The sequence below is a fragment of the Rhinolophus hipposideros genome, assembly GCF_964194185.1.
Source record: "Rhinolophus hipposideros genome assembly, chromosome: 1".
Taxonomy (NCBI): Eukaryota; Metazoa; Chordata; class Mammalia; order Chiroptera; family Rhinolophidae; genus Rhinolophus; species Rhinolophus hipposideros.
In genome coordinates, this window is record NC_138047.1 from 109,113,222 (window position 1) to 109,140,945 (window position 27,724).

General features: G+C 59.0%; 1 protein-coding gene across 6 annotated transcripts in view; it reads right to left on the reverse strand.

Moving 5' to 3' along the window:
• Nucleotides 1-1,223: 1,223 nt before the first annotated feature.
• Nucleotides 1,224-27,724, reverse strand: part of RGS12 (regulator of G protein signaling 12) — a 156,388-nt gene continuing 129,887 nt past the window's right edge. For 3 of the 6 annotated variants that reach the window (XM_081062131.1, XM_081062130.1, XM_081062133.1), the window contains 14 exons: nt 23,558-23,727; nt 23,035-23,127; nt 21,921-22,064; nt 20,573-20,752; nt 20,154-20,307; nt 18,352-18,428; nt 16,504-16,698; nt 15,987-16,060; nt 15,402-15,528; nt 13,825-13,921; nt 12,279-12,349; nt 11,811-11,964; nt 9,907-10,344; nt 1,224-1,741 (listed from right to left, as the gene is read on the reverse strand). In XM_081062131.1, the coding sequence (XP_080918257.1) occupies nt 1,515-1,741; nt 9,907-10,344; nt 11,811-11,964; nt 12,279-12,349; nt 13,825-13,921; nt 15,402-15,528; nt 15,987-16,060; nt 16,504-16,698; nt 18,352-18,428; nt 20,154-20,307; nt 20,573-20,752; nt 21,921-22,064; nt 23,035-23,127; nt 23,558-23,727 (2,201 nt within the window). In that variant the 3' untranslated portion in view covers nt 1,224-1,514. Of the gene's footprint in view, nt 1,742-8,641; nt 10,345-11,810; nt 11,965-12,278; nt 12,350-13,824; nt 13,922-15,401; nt 15,529-15,986; nt 16,061-16,503; nt 16,699-18,351; nt 18,429-20,153; nt 20,308-20,572; nt 20,753-21,920; nt 22,065-23,034; nt 23,128-23,557; nt 23,728-27,724 lie in introns of those variants that run through there. The other 3 variants (XM_081062132.1, XM_081062134.1, XR_013994151.1) reach the window with 2 other exon arrangements.

A 27,724-nucleotide genomic window follows, 5' to 3' on the forward strand; every position in this document is an offset into this window, starting at 1 on the left:
GGCAGGGGCAGGACCAGACCTGCCCATCGCTCAGCCCTGCCTCGGGGGTGCCCAGGAGCGTCCCCTCCCTCACCTCTCCTGGACTCCCTCTCTGGTCCCTAGTGGAGCCCCAGCCAGGTAACTAGGGGCTCGGGGTCCTGCCAGGTCTGCGATGCCTGCTGTCCCCATCTGTGAACCGGAATGGGGGCATTGATGCCGGACGCAGCTGCAGCAGTCGCTCCTCCCTGCCCAGAAAGCAGGCTGGGGGCTGCGGGCCAAGCTCCCGTAGGGACCTCGATCACAATCTCTGGGCAGCCTCAGTTTCCCATAAGTGAGCTTGGCTGCCTGCACGGGGCCCAGGGGAGGCTGGCACTGCACCTGCCTCGCTGTGTGCCCCCAAACAGCACTCTCTCTCGTTCCCTACTTTGACATCTGTGCAGGGAGAGGGAGAGGGTGCTGGGCCCTCTCTTTCATTCCAACACCGCCTCTGAGCCCTGCTCAGAGCACTGTTCATGGGGGGCCACTCCCTGGAAGCACCCAGGACAGTCCCATGGCTTTGCTGTGTGTCCTCAGGCCCTCCTGACAAACCTGGTAAGACAAGACCCCTACCTCCTCCACCACCTCTGAGGAACGGTTGTGGGGGGCCCCTCAGCGTTCAGCTGCTCCACACTGGGGTTCCACTGAGGCCACCTGGGCCGGTGGCACCATCTCCATCTGCTTCAGCCTCATCCCACACCGTCCTGCACAGCCTCTCCTGACTCGGCTGAAGCCATTCTGTAACCACTCACTCCAGCCTCAGGGCCTTTGCACAGCACTGACACTCCCAGGGCTTCTTCACAACCAGGTTTCTGCTCACATACTCCCTCCACAGAGAGGCCCTGCCGGACCATTCCTCTAAGTGAGGCCAAGGGCAGGGCATCCTGAAGGGTCCCCACTGTGCCCTCAGAGCCACAGCAGCCGGGAGCCGTGGCAGGAGACCTGGCTCCTAACCACAGACAGTGACCAGCTCACCCTGGAGAGGAGAGCCTGCTTTGACCGGCAGGGGAAAGTGTGACGTGGACAAGCCCAGGCCTGACCGCAGCCTCACTTCCCACAGGGCCTGGCCTTGAGTCCCACCTTGGACCTCATCACAAGAGCCATCTGCCCTCAGCCCCTCTCCCCACACGTTCACAGAGGCCCCTGGGAACAACACCTCCTGGAGGACAGGGCCTGGGATCCCAGCACCCAGCACGAGGCCGACGCTTGGGGGTCCTCGAAGACACTTTATTGAGGGAAGGCTGGATGCCGGGGCAGGGGCAGGGTCCGAGGAACCTCTGAGCCAGCGTGGCGCTGTCCGAGATCAGGCCCTCCGCCCTCTCCTGGTTTGGTTCCCAAGGGTGTGGTAGCTATGGTGGCCCCTCCGAGGCCCTTGAGATGGGCTCGGGGGCCCCCACAAGGTCATTGGGCCTCCACACGCAGGTTCAGATGGGCAGCTTGGCTGGGCTCTGTCAGGAGAGGTCGGAGGTCGGCCGGCGGGGGCAGGGCTGTACACGGCCTCAGACGAAGGTAGCGTGATGCGGGCTGGCCTTGGGCTTGGCGGGCCCTCCCGGCACAGGGCTCGGGCCAGGGAGGTCTATAGCTGGGGGCCTGCTGGCCTGTGATCTCAGGGCACCTGTCCATCCACTAGGGGCCCCACGGCCCAGCCCAGGGGCCGAGCAGGCCACACGGTCCACGTCGATGATGGTGCTGGCGGGGACGCCTCGGCTGCCGCGGGCCCTGCCTCCTGTCACAGAGAAGAGAGAGGCTGTCACCTGTCTGCCCCAGCCCTGTAGGCACCCAAGGCAGGAGACCCCACCCCGCCAGCTGTGGGAGGGGTTCCTCACACCCAAATGCAGCCCAGAAGCAGGCAACCTCTGCCCTTGGCCCCCTTGGCCTGGGGCAGGAGTCTCGAGCCTCTGGTTAAACAAGGCGCCAGCCCCTCAGGGGCCTCTGGCAGACATGCCACACAGTGTGGGGAGGGCCCCGAGGCTGAGGGGGCAGCGCCCGGGGCCCAGGGCGCTGGAGGATGAGGGCTGAGGCTGCAGGGCCCAGGTCCTGTGTGGTGGGACCTGGGGGAGCGCCCATCAGTCACGGACACCCAGTGACTGGGTTCCCTGCACCCTGCCCTTGTCCAGTCTGTGCCAGGCCAGCCACAGTGTGTCACCTACTCGAGGGCTGTCCCGCCTACTGGGGCTCCTGAGCCCCTGCAGCCTGCCCTAAGGCTTGCCCCTGCCACCTCTTCCTCCTTCTTCCAGGTGGCATTAGATGCCTTCCCTGGCTGTGCTCCCCCAGCTCTGATGACACTGAACTGTCCCCTTGCCAGGGCTGTAAGTGGGGACAGGTGTGTGGTTTATGTTGTAGAAATGACTTCTGAGCCCCATGAAGGGGGCTGGGATGGCAGGGGAAATGGAGAGAGGGGAGGCGCAGGGGACGGGACCCCAGGGCTCCGAGAGAGCTCCAGTCAGCCTCCCCGGTGAGCTGTGTCCTGCAGAGAGCATTGTGGGGGGACGGTCTGCATGAGAAACCTCCCACCATGCTGCTCAGACACTCCCGTACCCCCCCACTGAGGCTCAGGAACAGAGCTGGGCCCCTGCTGAGGACCCAGCCTCATCTTGCCCCGACCCCCCCCACAGGATAGTAAGCCCCCTGATTCCTTCTGGGGGGCCATCTGCAGGGCTTGCTCCTAGGCCAGGGTCCCGAAGGAGACCCCAGGGTGGGGGGCAATATCTTTACTGGGCTGGGGATGAGGACAGGGCCCCCTGAGGGCACTCGAGGCCTCTCCCCACAGCCCTCACTGCCAGCTTCTTCGAGGGACTAGGAAAGCAGCTCCCAGGCCGGGTGGGGCAGGGGCCGAGCCCGTCTTCCAGTGTCCCCAGTACCCTCCCGGCCTGGCCACCTGGTTGTCCACTGCCTGTTGCCTCAGGCCCATGTCTTCACCACACAGACCCTGAGCCCTTCTAGGCACCCGCTCTGGGTTCTGGGTGCCAGGTACGCTTCCCGACCCCCTGCCCACAGCCCGGCTGCCTGCCCTTGCTCCACCCAGTACCCTCTGCCCCCGGCGGCCCCTCCTCAGGCTGCTCAGTGCCCAGCCGCACCTCTGGCTCCAAGCCACCCCCTCACCACTGGGAGTTCCTGAAACTGCCTTGGAAGCTTCCAGGCCCATGAGTGGGCAGCCTTAACCCTTGCCAGCCACAGCTGGAGGTCTGCCCGCCCACGAGTGGGGACCCCGGAGGATAGCAGACCTATCTTCCCACGTGGAGTCTGCAGGGACCAGCGAGGGGTGGGCAGGGGCACTCGGCAGGCACTCGTACTCCCCGGCTCACCCCAGGCCAGGGACAGGCAGTGCCACCCAGGTTAGGGCCATGGGCAGGGCTCAAGGGCCCTGGGCTGCCCCGGACCTGGTCTGGGTGGGAGCCTTGGCGTATCTGTAGGGGTGTCGGTGAGCCTGGGGCCGAGGCCCCTCGGGTGCCCATGACCCGCGGTGGCCAGGCTGGGGAGGAGCCAGTCCCAGGGCCACGGGGTCCTGCCCCCCTGAAGACCCTGCCCTGGGCCTCTGTTCCCTGACCTTGCTGGGGAGGTGAAGCCTCTGCTCGCTCCATGGGTCCGAGGCCTCTGAGCGGGAGTGGGGACGACCGTAGGATCAGGAGCCTGTGTTTCCCCAGCTAGTCCGTGACCCCCAAAGTCTCCAGGTCCCACTGCACCCCACACCTCCAGAAGAGCCTCCACGCGGCCTCCCAGGCAAGCCCAGGCCTGCAGGCAGAGGCACGGCGTCCCCTCAGTAACAAGTCCATGCAGCAGACCATGGGCCTTTCGCGCCAGCCTCCGCGCTCCACACGTCAGTGTCAGGGCACACGGCTTGCACATGTCCGCCCCCATCTCAACGGGGCTGGACCCAGGTGTGTCCTCCAGGGCAGGTCTGGCGCTGATGGAACAGTGGGAAAGGCGTCACAGAGCCCACCTCAGAGCCTGTCCCAGAGCTGCCTGCCCGGCCTCCCTGGCAGGGATGGTGACACAGAGGACCCCACAGGGTCCAGGGGCCACCACTTCCAAAGGGAGCCTGGTTCTACTCTATGCACGAGTTCATTCAGATCCTGCCCCAGGTCCCTGAAATACCCGATGGAATGCTGTCAGAACTCGCCCCCTGCCCCCTAAGGCTGCCCTGCTGACCCCTTCTCTCTCCAGGGCTCCACAGCCCCCGCCCCCCCACCCCCAGGGACCAAGTGCTGCTGGTTCCGACTCTGCAGTCGGGCCCTCCCTGCCCTGAGGGGCCCTGCTGGTACCCTCACTGCGATCCAGGGTCTTCTCTTTGCCCACTGGTCAGCCCCGCCCAAATCCTCCTGCTGGCTGTTGTTTGTCCCCTGGGCCACCGCTTCATTTGTCCACTAGTGTTCTCGGCACTGGCTGCCACATCTGCTCTGCTCCTTAAGACTCCTCATCAGGAGAAGGTGGCAGCGGAGTCAGGAGTCTCCTCTTGGGGACGGCAGGGTACAGGACTGCATTGGCGGGCCAGGTGGGGGGCACAGGCTGATCCCTCGGCCATCTCCAAGTTCTCCCTGTGGTCCCAGCCCCAGCTGCCTGTCCCATAGCCCTTAGACCGCAGGGGACCCGCTCTGTCCTCCTTTGCTGTGACTTGTCCCCATGCTCTGAATCGTCGGCTAGGCTGGGCCCTGCGTGTCCTTTGAGGCCACACTGCCACCTCTGTGAAGTCTCCTGGACTGACCCTCAGAAGCTCGCACAGCACAAGAAGACATGGGCATGGCTGGGCTGGGAAATCTGGGGAGCGGGAGGGGGCCCGGGGCAGGACCCACGGTCTGCCCTCAGCCCCCAGCCCTCCAGGCCCTTCTAAGGCCTGTGCTGGCCCTTGCTTCCCCACACCGTTCTGCCCACTTCCTCGGAGGCTGGCGGGGTTCCCGTAGGAAAGCTCCTGACAGCCACGACCAAAGCCCCGGGTCCTGCGTGTGGCACAAGGTCCCCCTCCACTCAGACCACAGCTGGACCGTGATCACGTCTGTGACTGGGTGGGGCTGGATTCAAGTTCCTCATTCAGCAAGTGTGTACTGAGCACCCTCAGAGCTGGGACAGCACACGGTGAGGGGACGGGATGTCTTCCAGGAGAATGGGGACGGGCGGTCTCGAGGTCACACGGGGGTGGTGGGTGGCCTTGGTGGAGGGGCTGCCGGCAGGAGGTCCAGCCTCGGTGGGCGTGGGTGACAGGGACCCAGAACCCTGTGCTGTGCTGGAGGGGGTGGGGTGGGGCCAGGTCACGTGGTGGCCACTGGAGCCTGTGGCTTCCACTCTGAGACCCAGAGGTTGGGCGGAGCACCCTCAGGGCACATGGTGGGGTTCATGGAGGTGGGGTGAGGAGGATGGGCATGCAATGGGAGACCCAGGGCCACAGGCCCGGGCAGCTAGGAGGACAGAGCTGCCATGATGGGGTCTGGGGTGGGGCTGGGCCGACTTGGGAGTGGGCTAGGCTGGTGCAGGAGCCGCGGGCATCTAGCTGGTCCACTCAGGCCCGTTCCAGCCAGGTCGGTGCCGGAGCATACAACACGCTGTGCTGGAAGGGGGCTCTGAAGAGGCCGTTGGCAGGGTGGCCCTCCTGGTGACTTCTGGGCCTGAGACCCATTGCGCCGACGGTCCCCGAGAAGGCCACGTGCCACCCTCACCTACATCATGGTCTGTGCTGGGAAGGCTGAACTGCCTGAGCTGGAATCCGCTGTGCATGGGTGGGGGTGTCCCTTGGACTCCCCAGACAGAAGGGCCAGGCCTCTGTTGGACAGAGGACGTTGGAATGGACAAGTGCAGACCTGGGGAGGGACAGGGAACAAGAGGCCGGGCCCTGGGCTGGCGAGACCTGCACGTCTGTGTTGGGCAAGTGGGGACTAGAAGATGGGGACAGGTGGCTGGGGACAGGCGGCTGGACAAAAGCTGCAGAGACCGCCCTGTGGCTATTGTCCTGGACACAGCAGGAGCAAGGCAAGGGCCCCTGGTGTCCTCAGCCCAGGACGCCACCTCATCTGGGAAGGACCAGGTGTGACACACCTGAGACTGCGGCAGGAGCTCCAGGCTGGGGGGTGAGGATGGAGGGTGGCCGACCGCCGAGCGGTGAGGTGCAGACAAGCTCCCCACACACTGGCCACAACAAAGGCATGTGGGCTGGCTGCCTCTGCCAAGGTGGAGGGCATGGCCTCTGGTTAGCGCTCCAGCTCCGTTTCCATGGAAGCCACATTACTAGGGTACAGCCATCCCCTAGCTGGCGGGCTGTGTGAGTGGACCAGGAGAGCTGCACATACTTGCTAGGAAGTGAGCTGTGGACCCACCAAGCGCTGTCACTCTGGCAATAGGATGTGGCCATGAGGCCACTAGACACTGACAGAAGGCACGAGGCGAGGCCTCCATGCTGGGGTGACTTCCTCCTGCCCAGTGAGCAGCAGCTCCTCGCACCTGAGCCCCTGGGGACCCTGGGCCAGGATGGCTGTGTGAGGACGACCCCCGGGGGCGGGCCGTGTGGCCGGCTGGCCGCTGCGCTCCTGGGTGATGAGTAACGGCCGCTGCCAGGACGCAGAGGAGGGCAGCACGGAGCCCAGCCTGGCCTGTGGGCTCCTTGGGACTGGCCTGCAGGAGGGGCTGGGAGGGGCTCAGCCAGAACCCTGACCCAGGCCTCCAACGCCAGCACAGCCAGGCGGCAGTGAGAGGAAACGCTAGGCTCTACGTGTGCAGGGGGCAGGGCTGGGAGGGCAGGGGGCTGGTGGGGCAGGGTGGAGCGTGGAGAGCCCCTGCTGGCCACGTCTGGCCCATCCATCAGCTAGCGGGAGGGGCAGTTAAGGAGGGACTTCTCCAAGACCAGGCCTGGGGAAGGGCTGCAGACGTCCAGATGCCACGTGGCCACACCTGCACCCTGAGGTTCTCTGCCGGCTGACACTTTACTGAGTGCTCAGCCCTGGGACTAAGGCGAGGACCCGGCCTTGGGCCAACCCAGCTCCTGCGTGTGGGGCAGGCTGGGCCTGGGGCCACCCGCCGCCGGTCAGCTGAAGGCAGCTCCTCGGTGGGCTCTGGACCCCTCACCAAAATTGCAGTTCAACAGAGATGTTTCCCTGGTAGGAAAAGGTGTTCTTTAGGGGGCAAGCCCGACACCCTCTGTGTCCGCCTGCATCTGAGGCGCCTTCTCCCTCCGGGAAGCAAACCCTTGAGGCAGCACTGACCCCCGCACGGGCCCCCAGGACGAGCCACAGGACTCTGACTCGCGCTCGGCCAGGACCTGGGCACACACAGCACCGCTGCCCCACCTGGCCCTGCCCAGATGGGAAAGGCCAGAGGACACCCACAAGCTCCCAGGGTTTTGTTGGAAACATAAGAGGCAGCTGGGGACTTGCATCCAAACCACCAGCACAGACGTCTTACGGCTGTGCCCGTGGAAGGAGGGCCTGGCACCCAGAAGCGCTCTGCTCCTTCCGTCCTTCTGGTCACCTCTGTCCTTCTGGATCCTTCCGTCCCTCTGCACAGCCCTGTCCCTCTGGATACCGCTGCCTTCCTAAGTACCTCTGCTCTGAAATCCTCCACCCTCGGCCACGTAGGGCGTGCACAGGGCAATTCACAGGTGGGCTCTGAGTGTCGCGGGTCAGGGTGGGCGAGGGGTATGGCTCTCAGAACATCCCTCCTTGGGAGTGCACTGCTGGCAGCCCCCAAAACCGGCCACACGGCCCCGACACACGGCTGTGGTGTGGGAGCCCTAGGGCCCCGCTGCATCCCCACCGGGTGTTTCTCACTGTGGACGGAAGGCCCCTCGTGGCCACCACGCTGCTAAGAAACACTTCCTTCCCAGCACCTGGCAGAACCGGTGAGGGGAACTCTGAACGAATGCCTCCCAACCCCGAGGAATACAGCTCAGACTTAGGCCAGCGGCGCCCTGGCCCAGGGTGTGAAAGATGCTCTCCAGGCACATGACTGAGGCTTCGTGGGCATGGCTTCCCTCCATTACAGCGTGGGGCAAGCCACACAAGGCTTACGTGGACGGGTGACTGTCCAACGCAGACTGCATGTGAAAAGCCCGACCTGGGAGACCCACTGCGCTCCCCAGTCAGTGCCGAGGCCCCTCCCAGCTCGTCAGCTCCGGCACACACAGGGTGGGTCAAAGACTCTTCCCAGCTCCACATGGCCACAGCGCTGGCTCAGGGCCAAAGCCCGTCCTACCCTCTCCTGCCCAGGAGCCAAGGGTTCAGGGTCCCCATCTCCCTGGGGCTGGGAGGGGCCGCTGTGGCAGCCCGGCCACCTCACTGACCTCTGCCTGGCAACGGCAGACGGGAGACCTGCCTACTGAGACCGCTGGTGTCCTCAGGGAGAGGAGGCCCTGTGCTGGGCCGCAAACTCCATCTCTGATCCTGCCTCGCGGTCGCTGGGGTGGGCCCCCCTCATGACACTCGTCCTTGCGGCATCACATAACTGAGTTTGTGGGTACATGTGAGGTACATTGTGGGTACATGTGAGGTGCTCAAGAATAGCTGCTGAGTGAACGGTCTATTTAAAAAGGCCGTATATTAAGGCAAACCCACTGGGGTCCCTGAAAGTGTGTAGTATTTTCCCTGGATTAAAAGGCACCTATAGTTCTCTAAAGTGGAAAACAAATTTTCAAATGAGAAAGAGTTTTCAAGCAGTCCATCATGAGATCTAGAGTTTATTCCTTTTGGAAGAACGCAGACTCAGACGCGGCTGAAACTACACATAGGTGTCCACAGAGCAGAGCAGAGGGCAGCTGGGCTGTAGTGCAGACGCCGGGCTCCTTCCACTCTGTGGGCTGCGCTGTCACAGCGGGAAGGTGCCGGCCGTCCCACTCCCACACAGCACGTGTCCTCCACAGCTGGCTGTGGACAGTACAGAGCAGGGACGAGTGCCCCCTGCTTCCCCGCCCAGGTGTGGGCCACAGACTGCTGTCAGATCCTGGACAGGGCTGAGCAGAGCGGGGTGTCCTGTCCTCCCAACAGCAGATCATGGCCGAAAGTATCCACGCACCACCGAGCGTACAGGAGAAAGGGCAGCCCCCAGGGGCTCTATCAAAGTACAAACTGAGAAGGCACCTGGTCCACAGAGTGCAGGGATGCAGGCACCAATGTGGTGGCACTATGGGGCGGGGAGCGGAGCTGCTCCTGGAAGCCTCTCTCGCAGGAGGCCCTGGGCCTCACTTCAACTTCTAATCTGTGTCTAGGAGACAGTCCCAGCCGCCAGCACACTCTTCACTGAGTTTCGTGAGCACACTGAAGTCACACTTCCACTTAGAGAAACACCTGTGACCGTCCGCGCTCAGGCCGCCCACGGAAACCCCCGGCCCCTGGTCCCAGCCACACCCGCAGCCACGCAGGCCCAGCACGATGTCTGCTGTGGAAGGGCTCTGGCGGCAGACGGGACAGTCCTTCCAAGTCCCCTGGGCTTTACTTACTTGCTCAAGACAAACGCTTTTTTCCAGCCTTGAGACCACAACAGTAAAATGCCAGCTCTCGAAATCTTAAAAGTAACACACACATTTTTGGAAATTCCCAGGGCCTTGCGCGGCGGTGTCACTGGACCCAGGACAAGTCCACTGCGGGCACCACTCAGTCCCGTGTCCCGAGCAGTGCACGACACTGGCATAGCCACCGAGCACCTCCGTGACCCATCCTGACCACACACGCGACCTCAGCTGCTGCCCGACGCCCTCCGTGCAGAGAAGACAGAGGCAGCCCAGTTACTGTGATTACTGAGAGGGGACGGTCACACTGAAACGTCTTGTTACACAGACGATCATGGGGCAGAGGGGTGACTGACCACAGTGGTGGTTTTTATTGGGAGCCTGGTGGGCAGCCCTGGGAGGACGGCCCCGAGTGGGCAGTGGAGTGGCAAAGAGTCAAAGGTGAGCAGGGGAATCAACACCAGAGGTACCTGGTCTCGGAGGTCCGGCCGAGTCCTGCGGGGTGGGGGGCGGCGGCAGTAAAGTGCTGTTGGGGCTGCTGATGTCCCCCTCCCCCGTGAGCGTCAGGTCGGCCACGTGCTCTCCCTCCACGATCTGGACGCCCCCGGCCTCCACTTCCTGCACGTGGGGCCCAGGGGAGGTCGGGGAGCAGAATGGTGGGCTGTCGCCTGAGCTGGGGCTGGTGGCTGGGCTCTCGGGGTGGTCTCGTGGCCAGGGCGCCTCCTTGCCGCTGCTGCTCACGGACGTCTTGCTGGAGCCTTTGGCCACAGCCGGGCAGGGCAGGGCGGGTGCGGTGGCGCCAGGAGGTAACCGCAGAAACTCGGGCAGGACCAGGTCCTCCTTCCTTAGTAACCCGCGCTGGTCGTCGGCTCTGTTGCTCTGAGCTTTGGAAATGAGCTCAAAAAACGCTATGGGGAGAAAAGCCACATTGACCAAGTTTTAGAGCAGCGCACACTCAGGCACGCCACAGCACAAGCACCGTCCGGACTGTTCTCATCTCGCTGCCCTACTGCTCTGGGACCACGGGCTGGGCCCAGAGGCGTGTGTATCCTACCACCTTCATCCGCAGAGCGCGGGAAGTCCTGGGCTTCTGGAACAATCCGACACAGCTCTCTACCTCCCTGAAAACCCTGTGTGAAGTCCGGACTTGAATAATTCCAAACCCTTGACCTAACACAGCTGTGTGCTGACGGCATTTCACTGGCACGTTGTCTGGACTCTGGCCAGGGCCTGATTACGGTGGGAGGCCGGGCTCCTTTCCTCCCTTTCTGGGAGGAAGGCAGTGACCCAGCAGACGCTGAGGCCCTGGAGCTGGACGAACCTGTCTGGACAAGGGAAGGGGTCCCTGGGGAGGGGGCATGGGAAGGAAGCCCCTGGTTGTGCAACCCCAAACCCGGGGCCTCTGGGGTCACCCCCTCTTGGCACAGGCTGGTCCTGACAGGGCCTGAGAGCAGCGCCGAGCCCTCCATGCTCTCTCCCACCCAAGCCCCATGGCCCCTCTGGGCCGCCACCTCCCTGGCACCCTCGACAGCTTGCTAATTGCCCCCAGCTTCTTCGCTTCTTCCAGAACCCCTTTCCTTACCCAGAAGGCTTTGCAATTGTAACTTGAGCTTACTGTTCAAAGCAGCAGGTGCCTAATCTGAGCTTCTCTAGCATTTAAATCACACTCTCAGTTTTTGAACAAGACAAGTTTAAAATCTCAAATCTTAATGCTTCTCAGAAATGCGCAAACTTCAGAGTGGCAGTGGGGGGGGTGCTTCACCTCTGCCAGAGCGGCTAACGGGGGGGAGGGCTTTATGGTGTTAAGGGTGGGCGTCATGGGAGCTGTGACAAGCTGACGAGGAAGCACCCCCAGATGAAAATTCAGGTCACAGTCACAGCTGTTAGTTTTGATTCTGCTTTTCATGCTTCCCTTGGTTATAAACTTTTGGCAGACAAAGAAGTTTCCATAAAAGAGACCCTCTCTCCCTCTCAATCTCCTGGGTGCCTCCTTCCTGTCTCCTGGGGGCGGGGTGCAGGCCGCCACACCCCACAGGCTAACACAGAGGTCAGCGAACCCAGGCCCCCCACTGGCTGCCTCCTCTCCTGGCACCAACTGAGCCACCATCCCAGTTGGGGACAGAGAGGGAGGAGCAGACGTGCTGCCCCCCACCCCATGGATGCTTCCTGTCCCCTAGGGGCCCGGCTCTCAGTCTGAAAATGGGGATTTTAGTAAAGTTACACCAACAGCCACAGACTGACGGGGCAACACATTCTCAGTGTGACAGGGATCAGTCACCCCGCTGCCAACAACTCAAAGAAAGTTCTAATGATTGTACTAAGACACTGACATTGCATTCACTAACAAACGTGCAAGTTTAAAAAGTACACATACCCTCTGCTTCGTCCAAATTAATTTTCTGATTTTTTTTTTTCCCAATCTTTGCAATAGATTCTTCTCTCTTTGAAAGCCGGGGATCCCTAGCATTTTTTCCATTTTCTCCTTTTATTTTAATAGAATTAGACTTGCCTAGTGTTCTCTCCTCTCCCTGCATTAGAAGGAAAGTCAAAGTTCTACTCACATTTCAGACACATGACAGCACACAATTCATCAGTTACAGACAGAAAGGGTCTCTGAGGCACAGACTGCTTGAGAGGCGCCTAAACACGCAGGAAGCAGTCACCACGACAAAGATCAGAAAGCAGAGCATGGAAGACACAAGTGCCCGCCACGGGGGAAGCAAGCTGGCATGTCACAGGTCAGAGGAGCAGGCCCCAGGAGGGGACGTGAAAGGACACCGGGCTGGGGACAGCGGGCAGGCCTGGAGGAGTGAGACGCCGTGCGGGCCAGGTGGGGCATTACCGTCGCCGAGAGACTTCTGGAGCTGGAACTCACGGCCATGCTCTGTCTACCCGGCGTGGCTTTCAGTTTATCTGTGGACATGGAACACATGAGACAGCTTTGTAGTCATGGCAAATCGCAAATCCATCCGAACACTTAAATACCATCACGCTTCCACTGCCTGAGAGCAGGGCTGTGCAGAAGACACAGCATAGCTGCCCTTACCTAACCTCGGCACAGACAGGCCCAACGCCCAGTCAGGACAAAGGGACAGGACCAGCCTCTTTAGCCTGATTGCTGGCAGCACCCCAGGTGGGATGGGGGGGACGGCACAACGACTTCACTACACGGGACTCTGTGGTGGCGCTGAGACGGGCAAAGCTCATGTCATGGACTGCTGGGCATGAACATTCTTTAGAAAGTAGTCACATATTTTGAAAGACGGCCGTGGCCCCACGTCAGGGCTGCCGTCTGGCCCCTGTGGGCACTCAGGGCCCTAGCCCCCTTCTGTGGCCCGATTCGGCTGGAGGAAGCGCACCTACCTACAGCTGCTGCAGACATTCGGCACGGCCTGCCTGCAGCTCTGCCGACAACCTCCGGGAGAGCCACCATGTCAGACCCGGAGGGAGGTGCAGCGAACCCGCAACCTGCTGGGCGCTTGGTGCACCTTGCCCCGTACCAGGGAGCGTGCCTTTCTCCAGAAGCAAGGATGGCCCGGGAAGGTCCCTCCTCTCACAAAGGGGAGAGGAGCAGGCCCTGGAGCCCCAAGGGCGGCAGGTCACCCGGGGACAGAGACCTCTCAGAGCTGAGCCAGCCCTCACAAATTATTTGCTACACAGCCCTCGCTGGGCCCAAGCCCCAAAGTTGCCTCAGGCAGCTCCTCACAAAGCCACCTCCTCACCCAGGTAATCGGATGGTTCCAGAAAGCTCTCTCCAGGGGCCGTGCTCCCTACTGCCCTCCACCCGGAAGGAACTGAGGAGAAACACAGGTCCCCAAGGCATGGGGGGCCTGACTGAGCCCTTCTGAGGTCAGGCACGTACCCGGGAGGATGTGGCTGAGACGGGATGTGGGGAGGGCTCTGTAAACCACGTGGTTCCGGCACAAGGGGACAGTGGGACCTCAGACACCACCCAGTCTGCGAGGAGGGCAACAGTGCCCCCAGGGAAGCCGAGCCCCTTGGACAGAAGGACCCAAAGCCTCCTGGGAACAGAGTTCTCTGTAGTTAAAGCCCTCAACACTGGGCGATCAGAACCCTGGAGCAACTGCGGGGCTGGGCAGGGCCTGTTTCCTGAGAACACAGGCTCAGGAAGGTCCCACTTGTCCAGAGGCACACGGCTTCCAGAGTGAGGCCCTCGTGCGCCTGCCCAGTCAGGGGCCGGACTAGTCCAGGCCCCTTAGATGCCCATGGGTGCTGAGCACTACCAGGGCAGGGGTCACCAGGCCCTGTGAGACCCTAGATTCAGCTGAGGCCATATGTGCTGGGCAGCAGAGCCGGGAGCTTTCAGGAGGCAGGGAGGCAGGGCCGGGAGCTTTCAGGAGGCAGGGAAGTAGCAGGGCCTCACCCACCTTTTCCTCTGGAGGGATCCTTCTCCTCCAATATGACCCGCTGTCCATCCAGACTCGAGATGGGGGCGCCGAGGTCTAGGGGCTCTTTCTCTCCACTCTAGACACAAGACGGTGTGCTGAGTAACTCACCTGGACAAAAACTTTCTGGAACAGCTCATGTGGGCCAGCTGCTGACAGCAAGACCATCCCAGGCTTGATGGGTCACATGCCAGGTGACCCCAGGACCTGCCAGCTAGCAGGGCTGCCTCAGAGGGGCCCAGCGCCAAGGACCTGCTCCCTGAAGGAGGCCAAGGTCCCAGAGCTCCACGCAGTGAGGAAACAGCCAATGGCTAACGAGGTCCTGCCTTGCTCACCACGTGCCTGGCTTAGGTGGACACACGTGTTCAGTGAAGAGGGTCAGCTGGTGTCTCCATGGAAAAGCCACATGTGTCACACCCGTTCCCCAAGAATTCTCCACGACGGGCACCCCACAGCACCCAGGAACCACAGTCCAGCAGGGGCACGGTCTGGCCACGGGCCAGCCTAAGTCCTACCACAGCCCCACAAGCACACTACCAAGGGAACCTCATTTTACAGATAGGGAAACTGAGGCACAGAGGGATTAAGCGATGGCTTAGGATCTCAACAGAGTAGGAGCAGGGAGGCCCATGTCCTTCTCCGTCCAGCATGTCTGGACTGTAGAACAGCGGTGCCCCTGCTGAGCTGGGAGAGGGGGATGTCAGGTTACTCCCGGGATGTCTGTACACTATTTAACACGGTCCTCTCCTTCACCTCAAAGATCCTGAACAAGTGGAGGGCATGTTTCACATAAAATTAAAATGCTAAAAATATTTGAAATCATAGCTCCGATAAAGTTTACTTATTCCAAAGAAAGGCGAACACAAGGCAAACTCTGTGTCATAAATCACCGTATTTCAGAGCACACGCACAGAGTGTGCAGACCCGGCAGTGATCCCAGCATAAACGAGGTCTGGGGGACCAGGCTGGTTGAACCAGGGCATCTCCCACACATGCCCTCTGCTTCAGGGACAGTGGACTCTGCTCCCATCCAGAGACTGCTTTCCTTCTCTCCCAGTGTCTTCTTCCTTAACCCACTCATGTGGTAACCCAACAGCCCTGCTTGGAAATGCCAGAGAGATTTTTCAATCTACCAAGTGTAGGTGGAACAGGACTTTAATGAGAGGGCACACCTGAGGCCGCCAGCAAACGCCTGGCTCCCGGCTCAGGGTGTGGAGGCACTGCTCTGAGCTCAGACGTGCAAATTGGGGGTGCATTTCCGGGTGTTAGTTGTCTGTTTCTCATTTTGGTTTCTCTGGACCAAAACCACATCTCAAATATCAAGCCTAATCCCTTTGGGAATGACCAAGGTACAAACAACAACTGTTTGCACTCAGTAGTATGAGAAGTGAGGGAGCAGAGGTGACACAGTTCCCCCACCCAGGGCTGGCATGGGGGGAAGCTGAGGACAGTGACACAGCGGCGCCTTATGGAGAATTAGAAGCCAACTGCCCAGCCAACAGGCGCTGAGCTTCTCCCAGATAACAGCAGTGGGGGACGGGGGCGGGGCGGTCACTCACCAGCCTGGCCACTAGCTCACTCAGGTGCAGGCCATATTTGGCCACCACGGGCCGCAGCACCTCTGTGACGGGCTTGCTGGGCTTGGCCTTGAGTCCCACTGACCGGTTAATTGGAACCAGATCCAGCCTGGTTGGAGGGAAACACACTACTGACATGGCAACCTCACTGAGACACTCCATGTCACGGGCAGACAAGGTGGCACCCCAGGCACCTATAGCCCTCAGGGGCGCCCGACTCAGGCCCAGGTTCTGACTCTGGAAGGAAGCCTGCGGGGCCTTCTCGGTTTCCTGTGGGGTTGAACATGGGCTGACACCTTGGCAAAGAGCGGTCCCTTCCCCACGGGGTGGCCAGCTCTGCCGTCCATCCTGCCCACCCCTGGGTGTGGCCCTACTGTGTGCGTGGGACAGGAAGGCCCCTTGGGCTCCAGGGGGCTATGTGCGGCCACCTCCCTCCTTTCAGACCCACAATGGGGGTCGGCAATCCCTTCCCAGCAACCACTGGGACGCAGAGGCCTCCAGGACAGTCCTTCCAATAGCTGTGTGTGTCTGGGACCCTCATGGGAATGGCAGCTGCACTTTTCTTACCGAAACAAAGTTCGCTTTTCTAGGCGCAGGTCCCTGGAGGCCAAGATGCTGCTGTCCTGATGCAGCACCAGCGGCTTCCGGGCACATGCAAGGGACAGAGAGGTGGCATCAGACATCAGCGAGGGGGCAGGAAGTGCCCTGCAGCGCTGTCAGCACACTGTGGGACACACCGCTGCACAGCGCTACAGAGCCGCAGGAGAGAAGGCAGCTGCCATGCTCCCCGCGGCAGCACACAAAGGGTCCCTGAGCTGGACCCAGCCTCAGGACGGTGCCCGCAAGCTGCCTAGACAGGGAGCTCGGCACAGGGTCAGCCGTGAGCAAGCGAGTGCCTGCCACCACCACGAGGGAGGCAGAGATGAGTGGGTCCCCCACGGGGCGGGCCCCCCCTCACTGGTCCCCCACGGGGCGGGCCCCCCCCTCACTGGTCCCCCACGGGGCAGGTCCTCCCCTCCCCAGGCTGGTGCACCCACAGGTGGGTCCCCCCAAGGAAGGGAGCTGAGGGTCTCCGTGCCCGTACCTTGTCCCCGCCCACCAGGAAGAGGTCCACGGCAGCCCCGTTGATGCCGCGCCGCTCGCAGAGCCCGCACAGCACCTCCTTGATGGACACCCCCGCCTTGACGAGCACCACGCAGGACGTCCCGTCGGGGAGCTGGATGCAGCAGTGCTTGGCGGCCTTGTCCCTCTCGGGCGCCAAGGTCCTGCAGGCCTCTGACTGGGGAGCAGGACACAGGGTTACGGGGAGTGCGCAGGACGCCCGAGAAGGGCTATGGCTAACTCACATGTGCTCAGGGAGGTTGACACACAACTGTGTGACAGAGCTACGCAGTGTGCCGCTGTGCAGCAAAGCCACTAAGGGGTTGGGGCTTCCATGCTGACACAGGGGGACAGCCATGCCGTTTCTGGTCACTCGGGCACGGAATTCACGGTCTCACCCTCCACTTACGAGGGCCACCCTGGGCCGGCTCTCAGAGCAGGAAGGGCCCTTCATACTGCTCTTGTCGGGTCTTGTCTGGACCGGACCCGGAAGCAGACAGGGCACTGACCCTGAGCTGCCTTCTCCCACCTCAGTCTATGGGGCTGGGACTAAGAGCAGGCTGGATGACACACTGAGGGGCCCGAGGCCCGACGCAGTCTGGGAGCCCCTCTGCTGCTTCCTGCTATCATTCCGGCTCCCCTGCCCAACCTCCCAGGCCCCTCCTGATGGAGGAGAGCCAATCAGCCCGAGGGAGGCGGCTGGGGGAGGGTCTGGGCGGTGGGCAGGGGTTGTGAGGGCCACAGTGAGAGTGGCTGCTGGCAGAGGGCCCGCCCTGCCTGAGTGAGGGACAGGCCACGGCCGTTTCTGCCCAGAGAATGCTAACTACAGTCTGCCCGGAAGAGGACGAGGCTCAAGTTCGCGTGCCCGCCCCTCCCAGGTCCTCAGCAGTGACGTGCCCGCAGGATGGGGGTGGGCAGCGGTTCTGGTGTGCTGGGTCTTTCCAGAACAGCACTGTCTGTGGCATCACTCACACACTTTAGAGCTCAGGAAATCACTAGTTGGCACGGCACCCCAGCACCAGGACCCATGCTCAGAGGCAGGACGTGGACTGAGCGGCCAGCCTTTGGGGCTGTCCCTGAGTCATGATCTCATTTCCTCACTAGGAACCGCTTCCTGCACACTCTTCTAATGCACTGCTGCCTTAGCTGTCACTTCACTGTCACTATCCTCCACATAGTCTGAAAATCTTTCACCCAAACATGATTTCAGAAAACTAGTTTGTAGGTGCTACCCTGATTGCAAAATGGTCCCAACTATCCCCTTCCCACGGTCGCAAGTACGCTTTAAGCCCCTAAATTCTGGGCGGCTTTCAGGAGCCACAGCTAACGGACAGCTGGGGCGCTTTTATAGCGGTAACCGTCGTGTGGCACAGCAGAAGGAACACTCTGCCCACTAACTGCTGCCTGACAATTTCTAGTGACTCGGATGCTGGCAGCACCTACCCCAGCGTCCCACCTGCCCTCACCTACCTGGGGCAGAACAAGCAACCAGACACCAGGTTAGCAGGGTGTGAGGGGCCCCTCCCAGCAGCCCCCACAAACACGGGAATGTCTGAGTTAGTGGGATGTTCAAACAGTGACACAAAGCTTTTGTTTGTTTGTAATGGGAGTTCGAAAAAATGTAACTGAATGAAAACAGAAAGATTTCAAAATCAATCCAGAAATATTTCTAGTGCCCAAGGAGCACCCCCCCACACCTAACAAATGGCTCCTTGCCCCGTTCAGAAGCCCCGCCCCCCCATCCCCAGAGTATCAGGTTTTGTACATGTGGGCACTTGGTGACTAGACTGTCAGACAGGCTCCACAAGTCCACGTGGCCTCTGGGACTTACCAGGTCCAGGCTCCCCGCAGAGGACACGGAGCCCTGAGACTCCCTGCGGCCCAGGCCTCCATTGGTGTGAGGGGCGTCTTGATGGGGAAACACAGAGACTTAGAAAATCAAACCGCACCAACTTCACTTACTACAAAAACCCCACTTACTTGGTCACATCTCCCAACCCCACCCCTTGAGGCTGAATGAAGGACAGAGGCAGCAGAGAAAAGCCCTTTGGAGGCACTGCCCCACCTCCCTGGGCCACGCTGCAGAGACGCTGCCCCCTGCGCTGCGCTCGGCCAGCCCCCAGGAGCCCACTGGCTCAGGGCAGGTCAAAGCGCAGGATCGCCCTTCCCTTCACTTATCTGGGATTTTTATCTCAACTTGGGGTTTGGACCTAAACAGAAAATGTCCCCTGTCACGGTCACTGCACCTTTACCAGTAGCTCTGTCACGTCTTCCTGCAAAGCCCTAAAGTGAGCCAACAATCACACCTGTGGTCACTAATTGAACTAATTGTGATCTTAGGCTAACGTGAAAATCATGAAAGCGCTGATCTAGAAAGGCCCTTCTGAACATGGGGCCTGCTTCCCAGTCATGATGCTGTGCAGCCGGGGTGTGTGAACACAGGCCCCCACATCCCGCTGACCCACCTCCCCAAAGCAACCAAGTCCGAATTCCTGGGCAGTGCCCTGGAACCAGGATTAAAGCTCTCTAAAGATGTGCCAGGCATGGGGTCCCCAGCCTCTCTGGTCCTGCTTGGGGGGGACAGACAGTATGAGGCGAGCATTACCTGTCTCCCTGGCACTTGGGGGTCCATGTCCCCATCTGGCTACACAGCTTCCGTCCCCCTGGAGGTCTCACTAACTGAATTCTACAACTGTCTGCCTATCTTCATGGAAGGACTCCTGCATCCGTCACCCGCAATGTGGCCGGGGCAGGGGCTGCGGACCTCAGGCCCACACCCCCTGAGCCGCTTTCTGTAAGAAGGCACGTAAGACCTCTGCAGGCTGTTCTGAATAGATGAAACACACACCGCAGAAACCACTCGGCACAGCCAGGCCGCATCCTGGTCAGGAGCTGCGCCTGGTCCCTCCCTCGGTGCCACCTGCCTGTCCTCTCTCCATAGGGGTCACTGGCCGATGAAACTCTGCGACCACAGGCCTGGGGCTTTCAGGTTATTTCCTGGAAAGTAATCCCTTTCTTAAAGAGCTCTACAGAAGAAAACCCTTGCAAACCCTTCCCTCCAGTGCTTTTCAGAGCCTGGTGCGAACTGCTCCGCCCTTCGGCCTCACTGAGCCCCCTGTGTCTCTCACATTGACTTCTCAGGTACACACGAGAAGGAAACCAAGGGGAAAATATCTAGGACAGTGACCTTTAAGATTTACAACAATAAAAAATTACAATTGTGAGAATGCCTGTAGCCAAACTATGGTACTGCATGTAAGCAAAGTCACAAAGGCTGGTGCACCCCTACACGTTCCTAGAAGAAAGCTAGGTAGAAAAACAAGAGGCTGTCGTCCTAGGTGGACGGACGGCATGCATTTGGGCTTTCTTCTTCTTACTTGGTTGTGTTTTCCACATTTTCTCCCAGAGCACCTGTTGCCGCTCCAGCAAGAAGAGTGCAGGAGAGCAGCAGCCAGGGGCAGCCCGGGTGGTGGGAGTGCAGCCCATGTTTTCCAGAAGACCTTAAGACCCCCCTGGCTCGTGCAGGCCTGCCCCCAAGACCACACCTACAAACAGCCACGCCCCTGTTGGCCCCGCCCCGGGGACAGCGCCCTCATCAGGCTACAGTCAGACCCCCCCCTGCACACCACACACCGTTTGCGTGGTCACCGTGGTCCTTCTTCTTCTGGGACCGCCCGGTGCTCCGGGTCCTGGACCAAGAGAAAAAGGCTCCTTTTCGTTTCTTCTCACTGTCCTCGTCCCCCAATTCTTCATTCAGGGATCTTCCGGACTTTGATTTTCCACTCAACTGTCATCCAATGGAAAACATCGTTAAAATCATGGACAGTTACTTTAAAATGACATGAAATGCAAAAGGAAGCTGAAGACGAGCTGTAAAGTGCTGCTTGGATCCTTCAAGGCTGGACCCCCGCCCACCCCACAGGAAGGCATGTTCTGGAAGGTCCGCGTCCCCAGGGTCTTGCGCTCACTGTGGGTGACGGGACACTGACATGGGCTGGTGTCCTGCCTACAGAACAGCCTGCTCTGAGGCGACGGCGACGGGGACGAGGCACCTTTTTTGGTGTGGACACGTTGGAGTGGTCCGAGCTGACGCTGTGCTTGGAGGCCGGGCTGCTGGGCACCTGCTGTGGGTCGGGCAGGGGGCGGCCCTCCACCTCCGCCAGGATGCACTCCTGGTACAGCTGGGACTTCAGGAAGCGCGTGTAGCTGTCAAACTTCATCAGATTGAAAATCTGTGGCGTAAATGCAACATGCTTTAGTTACACCAGAACCTACAGACTCAGCCATGAAGGTTCAAGGTCGCAGCGGGACCTACAGATACCTGCCAGCCCTTTTCTGAAAGGACGTCATTCAGCCCATTTCTCCACCCACCCACCCCACAGTTATTTTCCAGAGTTTGTTTAAACCTGACTACTCTTTCTTATAAGACGACAGCCTTTCATTTATCACACTTAATATCAGCGAATCCCAACAACTTCCACAAAGCCAGCACCACCAGGAGACCCAGGGTAGCCAGCGTGCAATCTCGGAGGAGATTTACTTCGTTAAAAATGAACCCCAGGGGGTGGGGGGTGGGTGATGAGGGTAAAGGGGATCAAATATATGGTGATGGAAGGAGAACTGACTCTGGGTGGTGATCACACAATGGGATTTATAGACGATGTAATACAGAATTGTACACCTGAAATCTATGTAAATTTACTAACAATTGTCACCCCAATAAATTTAATAATAAAAAAAAATGAACCCCAAACGGCCGGTTGGCTCAGTTGGTTAGAGCTCAGTGCTCATAACACCAGTGTCACCGGTTCGATTCCCCCATTGGCCAGCGAGCTGCGCCCTCCACTACTGGATTGAAAACAACGACTTGACTTGGAGCAGATGGCTCCTGGAAAAACACAGTGTTTCCCAATATTCCCCAATAAAAAAACAAAACCACCGGAATCTGAAGGAAGTGAGGACTGTGTTGAGAAGGCCTCCTCCATTTGTTTTTCACATCGTTTATGTGACTTAGCAACAGAAGCCATCTCAGGTAAGGCCGGTGGGACGAGCTGTAAATAACAGTAGGTCCCAGGCGTCTTCTCATCACAGACATGTCCTGACATGTATCACCCCATGAACCTGTGGTTTCACACAGATGCACGAGTCCAAGTGTCACTGGACACGTCATTTCTGGGGACCATGCAGTGGGGGGGCTCCTCGCATCTCAGGGCCCCACTGCAATCCGCAGACTCCATCGGCTGTGCTGACACTGAAGCCCAGTGGGCAAGGGGTCCCTCAGCACACCAAGCCAACTGGCGCTTCCCCCCTCCCAGCTGGCACTTGGGAGCTCACGGACCCGAGCCCTCTGCCCCGTGCCCGGGCCAGGAGTCCCTGCGGGAACCTGGGGCACGGTGTCACCTGCAGCTGCTGCTCCTTAAACATGTCGGGGTGAGGTGCGCTGAGAATGTCGTCCGCCAGCTGGGCCTGGCTGTCGATGTTGACCGGGGTGGTGGCTTTGCTGCACAGGAACTTGCTGAAGATCTCGCGGGCCCTGTAGGAAAGCTGACAGGACAGGGCCATGAGCGGGACATGCAGACCATGGGCTCCCTGCACGGGGGGTTTGCTTGTCACTGCTCTATGCCAAAACCCAGATGCGGTTCCAGGCTCTGGAGAGGCATTTGCTCAGGGCCCAGTAAATACCGGGAGTGCCAAAAAATGGAGACAAGTGGACACTTTGGTCAACGTAGCTCAAGCAGTAGTTCGCCGTCATCAGAAGTGTCTGGATGCTGATGGGAACCACTTTGAGCACCTCTTGTAATTGCAGAAGTCAAATGTGACTTGTATATTTTGTTTTCGGGATGTATTGAGTATTAAAATTTTAATACAGTTTTCCTTTCTTAAAATGTGTATAGATTTTTTGGGCACATTGCTTGAGTGACTAAATACAAGTAGAAGCCAGCGTGAAACTTTGCACTGAGTTGGCTCCTCTCAGTTTTTCCAGTGGGCCATCATGTGTCCCAAGGACTTGGGCAGCGCTGCAGCCACGGGCACCCGCGTGCAGTGTCAGTGTGCAGTGCTTCACGCAGCGTGCTCCTGGGGAGGGGGGAACTTGTCCAAGTGGCCCTGGGTGTAACAGCAGACGGGCCTCGTGGGATGGAGGAGCGGGCTGCTGCAGAGCAGGAGGCGCCGTGGGCCTGGACGGGCAGGGACCAGCGGGGCACACCCACCCCGCATGTGAGGCGGGGCCACACCAATGGCCTCCCTGATGCTCTTCCCAGGATGGCCCAAACCCCCTTTCCACACCCTGAATGGCAGCACATCTGCTGATGAAAGTTCAATGGCTAAAGACATTTATGCAAACTACGTTTAGGCAAAACTAAATATCGTGTCTATGAAGAAACATTCTGAAAGGAAGTGTGTTGTAAATGATGTGAAAATATTTCACACGGACTTTTCCGACTACACTAGCTGCTGCCCGCAGTGAAACCCCCCTGCCCTTAAGCTCTTGACTTCCTGGCGGGACCAGACGTACCTCTTTTTTGTCGTGTGCAGGAACATGATTAAAATATTCACAAGCCTGCCAGAATAAAATGTTTTCTTCACTGAATTCCTTCCGGAGAAAATCCTAAGAGAAACACCGTCCGTCAGTCTTCACACAGCGGTCAGGAGAAGGTAAGTCGGCAGTTCCCGGGAGGCCCGCCCTGCGCCTGCCCCTGCCCTGGAGCTCTGTTTCCTCATTCCCACTTGTCCCCCAGTTTCCCTTTTGCAGAAACCGGGTGATAAGCATGTGCCCACAGTTCACCCAGGGCCGGGCACATGACACTGTGAAGCCGCCCACTGATCAGACTGCTTTGGGGTCCGTAACTGGTCCCCTAGGAGCTAAGCACCCCGCATCCCTGGCGTCCAGGCAGTGAGGAGAAGCTCGGGTGCTCTTTCCTGTGAGAGCCGAGGCCAGGCTGAGCCGGGCTCCCTGCACTGCCTGGGCCCCGAGTGTGAGGCTGCAGGGTGACCCCCAGCCGCCATGGTCCCGGGGTCCCACGCCCAGCCCCACTCACAGAGAAGTACCGGACACCGAGCGGGTCCTGCAGGAGACGCTCGAAGGACACGGCCCAGCTGGCGACCCTCCTGTCGCGCAGGCGCCGGCAGCTCTGCACGCTGGGGAGGCTGGCATTGCTGCTCAGGCTGTGGTTGCTCACACAGTCCTTCCGGTCGGCGCCGCTCAGCTCTGTGGGGACCAGCACACACCTCACCTGCACACCTGCCCGGGGGCTCGGCCGGCCTTGCAGGAGGCCACGGGGGTCTCACAAGGCTCTTCTCGAGCACACGCAACGAGCGCTAACCGTGTCCCCAGTGCTCTTCTGGGTGCAGGGAGAGCCCGGGACAGGACTAACCCAGCCACACGCGCACACTCTGCAGGAAGAATGGCGTCTACAACCACGCACGACAAGGCTGCTCATCACAAAGCCAGGACGCAACAGGGAGCTTCGAGGGGTCCATGTGTGAAGCTCGGCGGGGCGGGAAGTCAGGGCAGCAGAGTGAAGGGGCAGGGCCGCGGACACTCAGCGGGGCTGGTCTCTGTGAAAGGTCCACTCCTAACGTCCACATGTGAGTCTTTCGGCACATGTGTCAGTGTGACAACTCACCCAGAGGCCACCTGGGTGAAGCAAATGTCACATGTGCCCCAGCAGGTTTGCTCCTCACTCATCTGCAAAGTGGCACTGGACAGCCTTGGTTCCCATGAGCTTCAAAGTGAGCTCGCGATAATCTTCCCTCCGTAAAGGGGGAGGTGCCTGGGAACCCCCGTCACACTCACCACCCCATGTCCCAGGCTGGCATGTGTAGGCCTGGCCAGGGAAACCTGCGGGCAGAGTCTGGCCTGGCAGGACTGCCCTCACATTCCGAAGTGCCACGCCCGCCCCTGGACCTTCGATGGAGACAGGACCGGAGGACCCCAAACCTGCGTGGGTGTGGGGTTAGGCTTCGGCGAGTTGGCACAGCTCCGTGGAGCAAAGCTGACTAATGAAACGCAGCTTCATGTGCTCCCACGTCACCCTCCTCTGTCCCACTGCCCGCTGTGCCCTGTCACCTATGTGGAGTAAGCCGTCTGGGCCGGTTGTGGTAAGGAGTCACGTGGACTAGTTAACTGGCCCAGCTCCAGGCCAACCGTTTAAAAGACATATTACCAGTGACGAGGGACCAGCGGAGGAGACGACTAGTGAAGGCTGGAGGCCAGTGGAGTCGCGTAAATCCCCGACTGACTGACGGGGCAGAAGTGACGCTAAGCTTAGATTAAACGCCTTCACAGACGTGCTGACAATGGTGGGCAGAGGCTGGGCCTGCAGCCGCCATGCCCACAGCCCGTAGCGAGGGCAAGCCAGGGCCCTGAGGGCGCGGAGGCCACGTCCCAGACCCTGCTCGTCTAGGGAGACGTGGGCCTGTAGGGGCCAAGAAAGCAAAAGCAGGAATTTGATCAAGTTGTACTGGTGTGGTAACTAGAGGCTAATTTTGGCAGGACCCACTTAAAGCTCTACAAGCATTTAGGTTAGAAAAGAAGAGAAAAATAGAAGGGCAAGAGGAATCAAACGACTAAACTGCTACAGGAAAAATTCCCATTAGAAGTCGTGGAAGATCAGAGGACAATTTCAGTTTCTCCTTGAGCTTCAATAGGACGCACCGTGCTGCGTGTGTTACGTTTGAGAGACAACACTCGTGTAGTCTGCCTGCCACCAGTCAGCGAGGACTCAGGAAGGCTGACTGAGCCGTCTGGGAAACGCACAGGCGCCACAGGACGAGCTTCGCCGGAGCACAGCAGTCAGTGACCAGCAGGACGCAGGTCCACGCGGGCACTCCAGAGAACGCAGCCACTCTGCCATCACATAGACGGAACCATCTGGAAATGCCTGGCCTAAGACTCCCGACCTACAGAACCTGCCCATGTGGAAAGCTCTCCATGTTACATGGATGGGACTGCGGGCGAAAAGGGGTTGTACAGAAAGTGACCTCCCAGGGTGACATGATCATAAATCCCTAGCTGGCAGGTCACGGCGGGTCGTGACGCCCCAGCCTCCAACTCCTTTAGTGAAAGGCTCATGGTGGCCGTGAGCTGCCCTGCCCGTCGTTTCTGTGCGTCCGGTTTAACAGCCTTTGAGCTAAGCCGAACCACCCTCAGGAGAGCACAATCTCCTAACCGTCCTGCGCCTTGCTTTCCCACCTCCAGGCCATCTTCCTTATGTGCCCTCCTTAACTGCAAACGCATAAAAGCAGCTGTGAAACTGTTATTCTCCGGAGCAGCTGAGATCTTGCTTCCCAGCAGATGGCATCAGTTTGGGCTCAGATAAACTCTTATAAAAACTCCCTTGTTCTCGCTTCGTCGGCACATATACTAAAAACTCTCTACAAGTCTGGACGTTCCTTAAGTCCACAGGATGTAGGACACACACTCCTCCGTGTACTCACGCACACAGGCACTTACGCACACACCCTCTCTCACTTTGGGGCGGGGGTCCGGGAAGAGGCCCAGCTCTAAGTTCGCTTTGTGTTCAGTAACTGGGGCATTGAGGGGTTAACACCACAGATGTGAATGCTCCCTAATGAACATGTAATCCCAATAAACTTCCTAGTAGAAGTTTTATTCGATCTTGACAAGCTGAGTGTAAAAGTTCAGTGGAAAACTAAACCTGAAATGCTGGAAAAACAAAACCAAACAGAGGGATGAGGCAGGGTCAGCCCTACCCAATGTCAGACCGTCACAGCCTCGTCCTCCAGTGGCGCAGAAACAGACATGTCACTGACAGAACACAGACGGGCTGTTCCGTCAGTGGTAGAGGCCAGCTGGAGAGCAGTCTGAGAAATGAGCAAGTCCGATCCTTTCCAACACACACTAAAATAAATGCTACATGGACCACAGATCGGAGTGTAAAAATGAAATTAGAGAAATATTAGAAGAAAACACAGGATAATATTTTGAAATATTTGAATGAGCAGAGCCACGAGACACAAGTCCAGAGCAATACAAGCATAACAGACAGCAGAGATTTAAAATCTCTGTATGTGACAACAGATTGGTGGTTGCCAAGCTGGGGGTGAGGGCAGGCAAAATGGGTGATGGGGGTCAAAAGTTGCAAGCTTCCAGTGATAAGATGAGTAAGTTCTGGGCTGTAACGAACAGTACGGTGACTGTAGTTAATACTGTGCTGTGTATTGGAAAGTTGCTGAGAGTAGATCTTAAAAGTTCTCATCACAAGAAAAACAACTGTATGGTGACAGAGGTTAACTAGACTTCCTGTGGTGACCATTTTATAATATACGCAAATATCAAATCACTATGTTGTACACCTGAAACTGATATAATGTTGTGTGTCAATTATACCTCAATAAAAAACAAACAAAATAAAATCTCTGCATGTATAAAGCACCACAAGCTAAGTCAAAAGACAAAAAAGAAACTGTGGGGAAATACATGTAACACATTACAGACGGAAGACTAATTTCCTTTATATTTAAGACACGTACACATCAATAAGAAAAAGACACATAGACCAAAGACAAGAGGAAGAGAAGGATGGACGGTCCCTAGGTGGGGGCTTAAGAGGCGTCCCAGCCACTTGGAGACGTGCTTGGGCTTATCTGCAATGAGCTAAAGGTGAGTCGGAAGGATGAGTGGCTGTACCTTCCCAATAGGCCACTCCCCCTCAGCAGGGGATGAGCAAAGGTGCCCTCTTGCTCCCTTTCATCCTCACAAAATGAAATAAACACTCTAAGCACCAAAACCTTCTTCCTCCAGCTTTTTTGTCCTTGAGACAACAAAAGTTGAAGTGAGAACTAAGGATGAGCAGAAGTTAACCGGCCTCAGGGAAGCAGGAAAGCGCCCCGCGACGCCACCAGCATGTGCAAAGGCCCTGCCTGGGACAGAAAGCACCTGGCTCACGGCCAAGCAGCAGGCGAGCTGGCAGGACCAGCATGGCAGGCTGCAGGCACCCAAGCAGTATGGAACTTGCCCTGGGGGACAATTATCCACAGGACTGCCAAGAAGAGAGAGACTTCCGTTCTCCGCAGGCAGAGGGCAGCTCTGAGAGCTGCCCCCAGGGAGGCCCAGCTGAGGGTGCTGGTGGCCTGGACTGTGAGGCCAGGGGAGGCAAAGAGGGAGACGGGCCACAAACTGCAGACAGAGCTGCCGCCCCCATCAGCGGTGCTGGAGCTTTTATTTCTCAGATGCAGGGTAT